The following is a 14883-nucleotide window of genomic DNA, read 5'->3' on the forward strand; positions in this document are numbered from 1 at the left end:
TAAAAATCAGGGGTTAATGCAATTATGATCTCTCTCCTTTCTTCATTTATCTTCCTCTCAGTTTCACCCATCACCGCCGAGGGGCGGTCGAATCATGTAGCGGCGTAGCGCCACCAATGCAATATATCAAACAAAAATCACTCAAATAAAAACACAGATCACAATAATTGCAATTCAGACCTACAATGTAATCTAATATTAATAGTCATTCATGATTCTGAAGTACCCCGAGTTTCAAAATGAACAAGATGATTTTTCTATTTTAAACAAAAAATCTCATCAGAATAAAAAAGACCGATATTGTTTTCAAACTCCCGATTAATTTTTTTTGTAATTTTGTAGGGTTTGCAAAATAACGAAAGGAATAGATGTACAGTATATAAAAAATTAGACATAAATGTTTGTCCGTATATGGATATGTGTTAATATTTGGTCTAAATTAATATCCTATCGTGCTATATCATTCACACTTCTTTATAAGATATCAAATATCATGGTGTAGATTTTTTTGCGATTTTTTTCGAAATATCGGTTAATAAAAAATGCTAGGTCTCTTTTTGCTTTATGTCAAAATCCTTTTAAAAACTAGGCCTTTTCAATATTATATTTGCATTGTATTCTAGAGCAGTTATTATACCTTGAAAAAATAAATCTGAATGTTATTTCGAATAGGGTGCATGGAAGGTCATTTTTATATAATTTACAGTCATTACACTGCAAAAAAACCAATGGTGTTAAATCTTAGACCAGACGGTGTAAACAGAGATAAACATGCGTATCAAGCACTTTACACGAGTGTTAAATTTATGGTGCGAGTTCAACACCCATAGGTGCTATTCTGCATCGACACTAATTGGTGCAGTGTATTCAAATTTGATGGTGTATATTCTTAACACCTAAGGGTGTGGACTTGGCTCAACACTGGCTGGTGTTCTTTTATAATTTTTCAATGTAGAGGATATCTTTGTTTAGACGATCGAATAAAGATTAAGAAGGCAAAACTTTGCTCAAAGACATTATTAAAAGACATAGTATGAAAGATCAACATTATAGCATCATGTAGCACAGATGTGCCCAATTTATGATATTAAATAATTTCATTCTGTACACAATCTTATCAATATCTCGAATTTCATACCCTGACTCATATAAAAAAAAACATCGCTTTTAAAAAGTTATAAAATATAATTAAAAAAAAGGTGGATTTACTTGTCAAAACCGAAATGGTTTTATACATCACATGAAATTACTTGGAAAATTGACAATAAAAATGCACAATCCGATCATAATAAATATGGATAAAACATCTTCTAAGAAGTCATTAGGAATATAGTCCCCAAAATAAAGAAGAGCAGATATTCGTTAAACCCATCATGAACCTTCAGATAAATTCTAAGATACAAAAAATATATTATGGCATTGAAAACAAAAAGAAATATTTACAGTTTAATGCAAGGAATAAGTAATAATCAAATTAATGTTACTTTATGGATCATATTCACACCGGATGTGGCTAAAACCTGATAGAGAATAAAGTAAATTAGTATTTATTCACTGGCTTTTTCAACTATCCTATATTAAAAAAGAAAATATTGCTAAAATTGATTAAGGTGGAAACAGATTATTTTACCCCTTCACCCCTTCATATCCAATCATTTTAATCGAGCAGAGTTTTGTGACCAGTGGGCATAAATACATGTTTCAATCAGTTAATCATGCATTTAAGATAATAATGATTAAAAAAATGTTTTTTCATATCAAGACGTACGACAGTGACTGTTTGAGAAACTTGAAGATTAAGACAGTATTATTAACTCACGAAGAATTAAATATATATAATTGGTCATAAGACATTGTGCGGAAAATTACGGATATGGTCTCACAATTGTTGTTATTGTTGCCGTTTTACTTTTCAACGACATACTGTAAAATAATGTGAATCAAAACTCTTCCGCGAGACACAAAATTTAGTGAGTTTGAAAAAAAAACACTCTTAAATGTATTGGTCAAAGTAAATAATATGTTGGTGAATATGAGTCCGACCGATAAAAAATATGTCAGTATTCTACTAATAGGTTGGTTGATTTTGACAATTTTTTTTCGTCGGACTGACCAGTCCTTTATACCAGTTAAGATTGATTCTCATGGGGTAAGAAACTGAAAAATTACTAAAGTCCACTACTGTGCATGCTAACATTTACCCTGCCATACTCATAAGTCTGACTGGAATGAAAATTGAATAAGAGATAAATGGTTCCTGAAGGTGCTTTATGTTGTAGCCTGGCTGGCGTAGGTGAGATAAGGCTCTCCCGGTTTGTTTCACAAGCTTGAAAAGAAACCTGACCTTAAACATATTCGTTGCACCGTCGTATGCATGGTATGGAACACATCACCTTAAAGGGCCAGGGTCATCACTCTCTGGCAATGGAATGCAATTGTGACTATAAGTACTCTGCACTAAATACTTGCACAGTATATACCACTGTAAAAACGCTGTTTGAAATCTTAAGCCCATTGTTAAAACGTATAAACAATTTGAGTAAAAAAGTTAAACATTAATTTAAACAAAATTTTCCAAGTAAAAATAATTCAAAACTGTAAGTTGTTAAAGTTACACAGGTTGTTTAAATCTTGAAGCTCTTAAGTTAAATAACTTGTTTAAACTAGTTGTTTGAGCGACAGGCTTAAACAACGTGCTTAAAGGGATGCTCCGGGTTGAAAATGATATGATTTAAACAGATAAAGAAAATCGGACAAACAAAACACTGAAAATTTGATCCAAATCGGACAACGAATAACAAAGTTATGGCATTTTAAAGATTTGCATTATTCCATTGAAACAGTTCTAGGCATGTCTTCATTAATATTCAATTAGCAAATTGATGATGTCATATCCACACTTGTTCTTCTGTATTTTATTAAATGAAATTAGGTTTATTCAATGTTTTTCTACCAAGAACTGAAAAAATTGGATTGACAACTGATGAGTGCATTTGATATAAATTGCTGCAACTTATTTCATCATAGAGGAGACAGGTTATTCACACATGAATGAAAAAATGAAACAATTATTATTTCTGTAATAACATATGAAAAAGGAAAGTGGGGATGTGACATCATCAGCCCACCTAATGAATATTAATGATGATGTGTATTTAACTATTGCCATAAAATAATGCTAAATTTTAAAATTCAATAACTTCATTATTTGTTATCCGATTTTGATAAAATTTTCAGCACTTTGTTTCGTGAATTTTACTCTTTTTATTAAGATATGAATATTTTCAGCCCGGAGTATCCCTTTAAAAATTTTGAACAGCGTGATCACTGGGAAGATTTTCATGAATCTTCTTGACAAATCTGCTCTGAGCCAATGAGATGCAAGGATTTCAATAACTTGTAACAAAACAGTATGTTTTATCGAAGGCATCCCAGGACCAAAATCCAGTTAAAACCAATTAGGGCAAAACCAATTGAAACCAGTTGGCCAACTGGTTTCAATAGGGAAATTGGAACAACTGGTTCCAATTGAAAACCAGTTGCCAATTGGTTCCAGTTAAAAACCAATTGAAAACCAGTTGCCAATTGTTGTCAATTGGTTCCAGTTGTTCCAATTTCCCTATTAAAACCAATTGAATCCAAATTGGAGGCAACTGGTTTCAATTGGTTCCAGTTGAAACCAATTGGAGGCAACTGGTTTCAACTGGAACCAGTTGAAACCAATTGGTTTCCAACTGGATCCAATTGGAACTTCCAGTTGGAACGAACTTAATTAGTTACAAATTAATTAGCATTTGCAGTAACTATTTCTCATGCCAACACAGAAGCAGTGATATGTCTATTAATACCAATGTAAAGGGCATTGATAAAATACAGACTTTCATGTATATATATTTATATGGAAGATCTTCAAATATATGTACTTTTATTTGATGTAATTTGGTAACAGTTAGTGGTGTACTAATTATCCTTTAATCTGTTTTAATTATAATCTATAACATTTATGAACATGGTTTTCACTGCTAAGTATTCTAAATACTAATCTTTAAAAAGTGTGGTACTTGAAATTGTAAAGAATTAAATAGATACATTGTTAATGATGATTAATCTCATAAAACATTAATCTGTGCACACTGGCAAATAATATGCAAATTAACTGGTTTCAATTGGATCCAGTTGGGTAACTGGAAAATTTCCAATTGGAAACCAATTGGAAATAATTTCCAGTTACCCAACTGGTTCCAATTAGAATTCATTTCCAGTTACCCATCTTTCCAGTTAGAAGTCATCTCAGTTACCCAATTGGTACCAGTTAGGATTTCCAGTTACACAACTGAATGGTTCAAGTTAGGATTTCCAGTTACCCAACTGGTTCCAGTTAGAAATCATTTCCAGTTGGAAGTCATTTCCAGTTACCCAACTGGTTCCAGTTAGGATTTCCAGTTGCCCAACTGGTTCCAGTTAGAAATCATTTCCAATTGGAAGTCATTTCCAGTTACCCAACTGGTTCCAGTTAGGATTTCCAGTTGCCCAACTGGTTCCAGTTGGGATTTCCAGTTACTCAACTGGTTCCAGTAAGAAATCATTTCCAATTGGAAGTCATTTCCAGTTACCCAACTGGTTCCAGTTAGGATTTCCAGTTGCCCAACTGGTTCCAGTTGGGATTTCCAGTTACTCAACTGGTTCCAGTTAGAAATCATTTCCAGTTGGAAGTCATTTCCAGTTACCCAACTGGTTCCAGTTAGGATTTCCAGTTGCCCAACTGGTTCCAGTTAGAAATCATTTCCAATTGGAAGTCATTTCCAGTTACCCAACTGGTTCCAGTTAGGATTTCCAGTTGCCCAACTGGTTCCAGTTGGGATTTCCAGTTACTCAACTGGTTCCAGTAAGAAATCATTTCCAATTGGAAGTCATTTCCAGTTACCCAACTGGTTCCAGTTAGGATTTCCAGTTGCCCAACTGGTTCCAGTTGGGATTTCCAGTTACTCAACTGGTTCCAGTTAGAAATCATTCCCAATTGGAAGTCATTTCCAGTTACCCAACTCACTGGTTCCAGTTAGGATTTCCAGTTGCCCAACTGGTTTCAATTGGTTTCAACTGGAAATTGTTAAATTCCAGTTAAAACCAATTGAAACCAGTTGAAACCAATTGAAACCAATTGAAACCAGTTGGAAATCCAACTGGTTTCAATTGGATTTTGGTCCTGGGATGGTCGCATGCACAGCAGATGATTAAATCAAGGCAGAGTTTCATCGGTTGTATCATGGACCCACGGCCATCTTCCTGTATTCCAAAGTCAAAGGCAATGTTTCACCAAATCTGTGCACAACCATACCCTCAGAAGACATGTCAAAGGTCAAGAAACCGTTTGATCCTGGCTGGCTTTCTACGACCCCTGGCAGAACAAACTGGTGAAAACCCATTTCATCAGATGTAATGTGATGGATCCATGGTTATATTCATCTGTCTGTATTCCAGAGTCAAAGGCAATGTTTCACCAGCTCTGTGCACAACCATACCCTCAGTAGACATATCAAAGGTAAAGAAACCATTTGATCCTGGCTGGCATTCTACGACTCCTGGCAGAACTGGTGAAAACCCGTTTCATCAGATGTTATGTAATGGATCCATGGATTTATTCATCTTTCTGTATTCCAATGTCAAAGGCAATATTTCACCAGCTCTGTTCACAACCATACCCTCAGCAGACATATCAAAGGTCAAGAAATCGTTTGATCCTGGCTGGCATTCTACGACTCCTGGTAAAACAAAATGATGAATACCTGTTTCATCAGTGAGGTGTCTATACTGATGAGTGTGACCGAACAATGTCGCGATGACACACTGGTTGGACTGAAGGATGGAGAGGACATCTTGGTAGTTCCACACTAGACAATCATCCAAGCTTACTTCTGGATAGATAGGTACATGGCCTGGACGAGGAGAACAAGAGGATATGTAATCATTATCTTGGGAACAGCAGGGAATTCTTTGGATAAGTCAGATATATGTAGCGTTTTGCTTCTTTTGAGCCTGCGTTATTATGATGGGATAGAGTTCATATTTTATGCAAATTTACTAATTTTAGAAAGTTGAAAAATGAATTGAAAGCATTTAATTGCATGAAATGATGCACCTATTTGTATGAAAAATAACTACCATAAAATTCATCAAGTGTTTTTTTTCTGTTTACACAATCTTTGGATCTTTAAGTTACTGCAATAAAGACAGGAAGGGGCGAGCCGAATGAAGGGGTATTAATCAAAGTAACCCAATCAGTTGGTACACGTTATCAACTGGTAAAAAATGTCAATATCAACAGATATTCTGGTAGATTTTAATCAACAAATTTTGTTAAGCTTGACCATTTAATTTGTCGGTCGGACACGTAGTCATCAACGCATTGATTACTTTGAACAATCATTTAAAGAGTGTAGAGCCAGATAGGATCAACATAGTTGATAAAAAGAGCTGAGAGGTTTAGAAAAGCCTGTGGGGATGCATTTCAGGGAACCCTGACGGAACATCAGCCATCCAGGGGGTGTCCATACTGACCTTGATAAAAACTGGTGTGCAATTAAATATTCATTGTCAGTGATGAACATAATTTCCAGGTTTGCTAACTGGCATAGACTGCACAGCTCTTGGCCTACATAATACCTTACCAAACACAATCACTTTCTCTCGGTGGTTGAAAGCTCTGCAGAGAACGTCCTTTAGCCATTGTAACTGCCTGTTGCTGATACCGCCATTGTAACTGCAAAATCTTCGGTCTTTTCCTTCTAATCCTGAAAAGTCATTTAAGAACTGGTTTTTGTTGTGTACCTTTAATATCTTGAGAGCCGCTTCCCTTTCTGGACAGTCTACATTGGAGTAACCGATTGTGGATATCTCAAATGTGTCAAGTAGAACAAACCTAAAACCTTTGAAAGGACTGAAGTCATAATATGCTGGTGTGGTCTCATCGGTGAATCCATGGGGACTGACCAAATTTGTCACAGTCCCACCTTGCAAAATACGTTGGCTGGAGTCAGAACCTAACAAATTCAAGTGGGTTTCTTGACAAAGGGATCGCTTATAAGCACGTAGATGGCACTGTTCGAGGTACTTTTTTCCTGAGAAGAGAGGGGAGTTCAGAAGCTCTAGTCTCGTGAAGTTATAGAATTCATGGTTGCCCCATGCGTGGTGGAACTCGCCCTTGAACCCCGAACATTCCTTGAGGACGTTAACAAGGACTTGTCTCGACTGATCTTTCCCACCACGTGTCACATTGAAGCCATCCAACACATCCCCAAGCTGAAGAACAAAGGATGGACGCTGGCATCTTTCGTTCCAGAAATTGACAGCGTCTCCAAGATTCGAAAGCGCACCACGATAGTACCGCTTTGGAAGAGTTGGAATTTCACGGTCATCCAGGTCGCCGCACTGAACATCAGCTATTGCACCAAAGGAGAACAGCAAATCGTTGCACATATTTTGACGATGGTAGGCCGTTCCCATCTTATTCATTATGGATCTTTTATGACCTTTCAGAATTTTGTTCAATTCTTCGGCAGAGCGCTATCGGTCCATTGTTCTTACACCGAAACCTAGGATTGGAAAGAATATATTTGTTATTTCAAATGGTCCTTAAAACTAACAAGCCTGCAATGGCCATGATTCATTTGAAAGCTGCAACGAACATGTTTTTTTTAATGGTCTATTCTTTATGATCTACCTTAAAATTATACCTGAATCTATTTCCAAACTGATGAAAATTCATTATTATTTTTCATCATCACCATCATCATTGTAATTGCTATTACTGTAATAGATGTTATTATCATTGCCATCCTGTAATATTGTTATCATCATTACACTTACATCATCATCATTACTCTCATTATTACAAACATTACCATCATAATTGTTGTTCTTATTCATCTTCCATTATTATTATCATAGAGGCAACTTGTACTCATGATTTCAATTTGGCACTTTCATTCTGTAATTAATTTCTAATTTAGCTACATGTAATCTCACTTCACTCATGATAAAAGAGTGAATAAGAAATCTCTTCAAGTAACCCTAAAACTTCTAAAATATGAAATCCAACGATTTACTCGATCTTTAAGTCGACCTATTCCCATTCAGTTTCAAACCTTAAATTCCCATTAAACTGACTATCCGGGACAATACTGGATGGAGCCTTCTTAAAAATATCATAGTATACGCAATTGTCAAAGTTTGAATGCAGTATAGGTATGTTTACAATCATTATAAAGAGTACTATGACTCACCAATACCTTCGAAAATATACCTCGATATGACATTAAAAGCAGATTGTTGTGCAAGACAATAAACTTCAAGGTAACTTACCCACTTGATCAGAGTAAACGCCATATTCGCGAACATGTTATTTAGCGTAGTGCGACTCTATAGCACATTGGCGGCGCCACCGTCTTGACGAAGGTCATACAACTCTCCAGGTCAACCACGCCCACTAATCGTTGAGGCGCCATTCCATTTATGTTTTGTAGTGGCAGTGACCTCTTCAATAAGACGGTTCGCATAGAGAGGGGCGTAGTCACAGGGGGAGCAGGGAGTGGGGGGGGGGTGACCACCCTTATGATTTTTTTCAATAGACCAGTTCGTAGTAATTTCTGCATGGGCAAGTTTGTTCAAACAAGGTTTCAAATGAGATGGAGTAACAGCATATAAAATCTCTTTGAACAAGGTTAAAAGCCGCCAGCAGAAAGTATGTCAGGCATGCACTTTGCTCAACATCTCTTGCAATTGTGTAGACAAATGATTCCCGCATGACTCGCAGCTATAGGTCATACATAAAGGGATATATGCTTTTGTGATGATAATTACTTTTTCTCGGCATCTTCATGATCTTGGTCTGGTTATATGAGTAGTACATAATTCGGGGCATGCGAAAATAAACTATGCAATATGTCCTGAAATATGACTCAAATTTGCTCGACTGGGCATGTGCGGGCACTCATCTGGCATATACAGTAATGAACAACAATATTCCACCGACCACATTTGAAATTTTTATTCGCCGCAAACGATCGGAAAAGTGTTAAAATCTGGTTTCAATGAAGGTCAAATTCTTTCTTTTTTCACCAATTAAAGGTTAATTGATATAGTCTGGGCAAATATGTCTTGTCGTAATATTGCTTGGTTATTGATGTTTTATCATGCATTCAAATTTCAGTTTGTTTATTAATATGAAAGATGGAAAATTGATACAAATGGATATTCGTAAAATTTTCACCCCTCGGATTTCTTCACCGAAACTGGCGGCTTCGAAGGCGGACATCAAAAGGTCCTTATTGCCGTTCTTTCTTTTGTGCTTCTTTAGAAATGAACATCTGCTGGAATAAATTTGTTGCCTGTTGGAACTCCAGTCATAGAATCTTCGTGGTTCAAATGCCTTTTCCTTTCTTTCATTAGGATAGGCACATTCCGATGGAAATATTTTGCGAGCATGGCTGACATAGCTAGATACAGAAATGGCATCGACAACATCAATGAACACATTATGAAGGTATTTGTTGCATTTCGACTTTGAATGCATTAACATGTTGGTATTACAATGTATAGGCCTATTTATCCAAAGGCTACAAATACCGGTTCCTAATGGACACATGGATGCCAGGGAATCGTTGATTTCCAGTGGGTATAATTCAAAACACAATTCAAAAGATGAATTGACATTGAATAATCGAGACCACAAAGTTGGTGCTTATCTCATTGAATATTACACCACCATGTCATTTGAGTTCAATGACGTTCTTCATGGACCTATGAGAGATGTACATTCATCGGTGACATGCATTGTCCTTGTCCTCGGAATAACTTTCTCTTCATATTTAGCTGCTTTGATCCTATCCGGTCATATAGGCCATGAGTTGAAAGAAGCAAATGTCCAGTTTTCAGATCGTTAAGGCCTATATACTCAACAATTTCAGCTCACGCTTCGCGCTCTCATCATCTGTTTAGGAAAATACCAATCATTTTCAAATAATAAAAAAAGTGAAACTGATTTTCCGTTGTAGGTCTAAATCTTAAAATAAAAATCAACCCGCACTTCACGTAATAATATAATTTTTTTAAATTGAGATACATTAATTCTTTATTAAAAACGTGCTTAAACTGTTCAGTTTTTGAGGTCGGAATACAAAAGATTGCAGTGCGTCCAACAAAAAAGAAACCCGTTTTCAGAGACAGATTTCACAATTATTAAATATGTGTTTACTATAAATTTGACGGTAAGAGTGAAATCTCAACTTTGATATGAGACCAACATCTTATTTCGCAAATCGTTCGCGCATGGCAGATTACAATAAGATATTGAGGCATGTCAGAAATGATTTGCACAGAAACTCACGTGTGAATCTGAATCCTCTCTCATTTGAGGGATCAGTGAATGAAACTTATAACAAAGAACATAAAAGAAATGCTAATGAACCATTGCAATCGTCGAATAAGAACGGTCGTCGTATCACGAACCAACCTTGTTCAACTTTTTTGCACAACCTGATTTTGATATTAAAATTTCAAACTCGTCTTGCTCATTAATGCGTGAAGTGTTTGTCTCATATTAGGTATCAAAATACAGGGGAATAATTGAATTGTTTCATGATGTAAATGAAATATCATATTTCATTTTCCTTTGAAGAAATGAAACGGGAATCCTGGTTTTCTTTTTATGTGGGACGCACTGTATAGTTTTTAAATCTTTAACAAACTTTATTTTTTATGCCTATTTGTTTAAATCACTACAAGTACTGTATTGAGCATATAATAAACAAGTTTGTATCATTTTAAACAACTTATTTACTGTGTACAGAAAAGGTCTATAAGATTGAAATATTTCATATCTATACGGATGATGAAAGTGAATTGGTATACACTGATATAGAGCTTGTAGAGCATGAAACTATTTTACAGACATGTTTTCCAAAACATGATTGTCCAATTTCAATATTTTTATCAACCCTATTTTCATCGACTTTTAGTCATGGTAGTATCAAGGATGTTTAAATAGAAATAAAGTAACAACTAATTCCCTTTGAACCAATTTCAAAGCCGCCAACAGAAACTATGTCAGGCATGCAGTTTGCAAAAATATTACTTGCAAATGGTAGACATGGTAGACAAACAATTTCTGCAGGACAAAATGGTCATATTGGGAGGAAATTATGTCGAAGTACTTACTTAGCTGCATCTTGGTCTGATAATAATGACTAATACATAATTCGGAAACATTTACAAGGGCATGCGAAAAGAAATCGTACAATGTTTTTTAAAATATGACTTACATTTACTGAATTATATACTTAATTCGGAAACATTTTCAGGGGCATCGAAAAGAAATGGTACAATATTTTCAAAATGTGACTTACATTTACTAAATATTATACGTGTACTAATCTGGCATAAACAACTTACATTCTAACAACCACATTTTATTTTTCATTATTGGAAACGGTCAGAAAAAGTACAAAACAAGTGATATGAAAGATGAAGTATTAATCAAAATAATGGTTGTTTCCAAAAATATTTTTTCTATTTTTACCATGAAACTTCGCGCGGCGGACATCAAATGCGACATCATTGTCGTAGTTTTTGTGCTTCTTACTTTAGAAATGAACAGCTGCTTGGATAAATTTGTGGCTCGTCAGCACGTTGGAACTCTAGTCATAAAAACTTCTTAATAGTACAGCGCCTGAAACGAAATGCGCAAAAAATTAATCCTTTAACTAATACACAATTTAATTTGAATTATTTAGCCAATCATGCATGCGAAAATGTGATATATTCTAGGCCATTTAATAACTGATTTCTTCTATGAAATATAATCTAAAATGTAGATGTAAGAAAGGATTATATGCCATACTTATTAGGTTTCTGGTGCATAGCTAACGTGGTTAATCAAGAATGAGATAATTCCTCGCCACTTTTGAAAATTAAAATTTCTGAATTTAATCCATCATGCCCTTGGATTTTATTTATAGAGAATTGGGGGAGGACTCGATAACGCTTAAGGATCAAAGCCACCCCAAATTCTGGTTTCCTTTTAATCTACTATTTTCACCGACATTGTTTCGAAATAAGACATTGACATCTTTATTAGGTTTGGCAAGTTTTGTTGAGCTGTGGTTATATATAGGGGACCTCACCCCCGGAAGGGTCCCATCAAAGTATTTACGAGAGGTGCTGAGACCACGACCCAAGTCTTTGATGACTTTCTTTTATTTATTCACGGTAGTTACAATAATTGCAAGTCTATATGAAATGGCAACCAGCTATAGCCGAAGACACCAAAGGCTGTTTTTTCCTCTCCATTTCTTTGACCAGATATTTTTTTACATAACTTATGAAGTCTCCAAGTAGATGATCACGTGATATCAACTTATATCTAGCGCTTGAAACTTGGTTGTAGGAAATATCTTATTTGATATCTTTGAATATAAGTATGTGCACGTGGATTTTTTGTTTTTTAATGGAAGCTTGATATGTTAAGATTAAAATATTAGAATAGAAAAAAAAAATTATTACTCATCCATAGCATACATAAGATGCAATAGCTACTGAATAAACTAGATGAGTAATCAGTGTCTGCTTGAGTGCAAGAAAAATCGATGAAACATGCTTCTTTCTAAAAAGCGGAAATAATTTGTTGTTTTGATAGATTCATCATTTAAAGTGCCGTATAAGCATATATAAAGCGATTGACGATCTTGCATTGATCTAATTCAGCGGAGCTGGTGAAGAATAGATTAGACTTTTGCCTCGATTTAGCTGTCAAGTGTCTTCAAAGGGTTGCATATCCCGAACTTTCCACAATAAGCTCAAGAGAAGTAACGTTCGTGTCCATTATTGCTTCTAATCATGCTGGCCTTGCGATATATCCTTGCTGCGTTGATTCGTGCAGTTATCATGGCTGTAGGAATCCCTGGCAATGCTCTCATCATCATCGTGTACTCGAAGAAGCAGCGGAAGTCGGGTACGGATGCTTTCATCTTGGGGCTCGCCATCACTGATTTTGTCGCCTGCGTGACTTTCTCTCTCAAAATCTACTCTTATGTTTCGACGGAGTTCACCAACGACTTCCTGTGTAAGATGGTGTTCTTTACGCAGTACTGGACTCAATTCGTTGGGGTCTTCCTGACAGGAATCATCACCATTGATCGGTACATCGCGGTGTGTAAACCCTTGAAGAAGAGACTGTCACCGAGGCAAGCTACCATCATTGTGTCGCTTCTATGTGCCCTTGCCATGGTCTTCGCCATACCAGCGTTGGTGTGGACAGGAGTCCAGAAATTTGGTAGGTTCGCTTCAAAGTGCACCTACAATTTCTCTGACCTGAGGATCACCAGGAATCGCCGTACGTTCACCTGGGTTTTGCAATACAGCAATGATGCCCTCTTCTATGGAACCCTGGTGATGATCATCTTAATGTATATTAGGATCTGGTTGACAGTCTACCGTAGGAGCAGAGCAAAGATTGGATGCGTCCCTTCTGACATTACTACCGTTTCTGGTCAGGTATCTAAATCAGAGCAAACCGCAGAGACATCTACTGTATCTAAACCTGACACAACGGACAATACAAATCTTGGTGACTGCAAACCAGAAAAAACAGGAACGTCAACCGACATCACTCTCCTCAATGGTTCAAACGACAGGGATTCCTCTGGAGCAAATGGATCGGGTGAAGGAAGCTCTTCTGGAAAGATACCACTAAAACCCGACCCAAAGCCAAAAGCCAACAGTAAGCCGGGCAAGACACCGATGCAAGCAAGGGCAAGCAACAAGACCACCAAGATGATCTTCATCATCACCATAATATTCTTTGTGAGCTGGGTACCAGCCAAGTTATGGGTCTTCATCTCAAGTTCCACGTTCAAGACAAACATAAATTCAAACCAAGTTATCTACAATATCTTCTATCTCTCAACGCTCATGGTTAACATCAATCAGGCCGTCAATCCATTCGTTTACAGTTTCTGTAATGAAAACTTTCGAAAGGAATGTGTGACGCTGATGAGACACGTCAGGCAGTGCCGACTGTCATAAATAAATGCAATCAGTGAAGAAAACTGATTGCAAGTCCTACCGTGTGTTGCAAGAAACTTATGTTCAGCTCCGAATCCAGCATGTGTCACCGAAGTCAAGCGTAAATCCTGCGATTAAACGCAAATTTGTAGATTCACTTTATTCTTTAATCGCAGCAGGATGTGTGATTAAACGTAAGTTAATTGTAAAGTCCATTTAGCATGATTAGAACTTTGTATTCTTGAAATAATGTTTCCGAAGTTTTCACACAGTTCCTAGAACAAGCCTAAATCCAGAACTCTTAATTTGGAGAATTTGTTTGTGTCTTTTTTTCATCATGCTCATCGGGTCCTTTAGGATGTAAATGTAATGTATGTGGTTGTTAAGCTATTGAATATGACAATGTACCGACCCGCAATCTTGTCCTCATGATCTCATCATTAGTCATGACTTAGAATGATCAATTGCCTTGATCTGTGGAAAGAACTTTAAGAACATCTGAATTGCTAAAGGGTGAGCCCAAAGCTGCAGTTCTTTCCCAGTGCGTTGACAAAATATTTAAGTGATATATCTGTAAAACACTAAGAGAGGCCGACCAGTTGTAATTGATCTGATCAATCACAACTATCAACTATGGAAATCCATCAATATCGTAATTCTCTGTAAATGGCTTAGAGATGTCGACCAGGGTCCGTCTTACAAAGAGTTGTAATTGATCTGATCAATCACATTTATCAACTATGGAAATCCACCAACGTCATAATTCTCTACAAATGGCTTACTGAGGTTAGATATTAACTGACATATGCATTATATAGATGCCGGGCG

At 36.3% G+C, this 14883-nt stretch overlaps 2 protein-coding genes across 3 annotated transcripts; one reads left to right on the forward strand and one right to left on the reverse strand.

The window, feature by feature from the left end:
• Positions 1 to 167: 167 nt before the first annotated feature.
• LOC129268977 (manganese-dependent ADP-ribose/CDP-alcohol diphosphatase-like) lies at positions 168 to 8518 on the reverse strand. 2 transcript variants are annotated; one of them, XM_054906428.2, is made up of 3 exons: positions 8359 to 8518; positions 6666 to 7589; positions 168 to 5933 (listed from the first exon to the last, which is right to left on the reverse strand). In XM_054906428.2, the coding sequence occupies exons 2-3, from the start codon at positions 7507 to 7509 to the stop codon at positions 5608 to 5610; spliced, it is 1170 nt and encodes a 389-aa protein (XP_054762403.2). In that variant the 5' UTR covers positions 7510 to 7589; positions 8359 to 8518; the 3' UTR covers positions 168 to 5607. The 2 variants fall into 2 exon arrangements, with proteins under 2 accessions (XP_054762403.2, XP_063961220.1); XM_064105150.1 differs by lacking the exon at positions 8359 to 8518 and adding an exon at positions 8280 to 8301 and having other exon boundaries at positions 5429 to 5933.
• A 4370-nt stretch (positions 8519 to 12888) lies between these two features.
• On the forward strand, positions 12889 to 14076 carry LOC129269629 (galanin receptor 2b-like). The gene has a single exon (XM_054907139.2). The coding sequence runs from the start codon at positions 12889 to 12891 to the stop codon at positions 14074 to 14076; it is 1188 nt and encodes a 395-aa protein (XP_054763114.2).
• Positions 14077 to 14883: the final 807 nt, after the last annotated feature.

Source organism: Lytechinus pictus, chromosome 10 (genome assembly GCF_037042905.1).
Source record: "Lytechinus pictus isolate F3 Inbred chromosome 10, Lp3.0, whole genome shotgun sequence".
Taxonomy (NCBI): domain Eukaryota; kingdom Metazoa; phylum Echinodermata; class Echinoidea; order Temnopleuroida; family Toxopneustidae; genus Lytechinus; species Lytechinus pictus.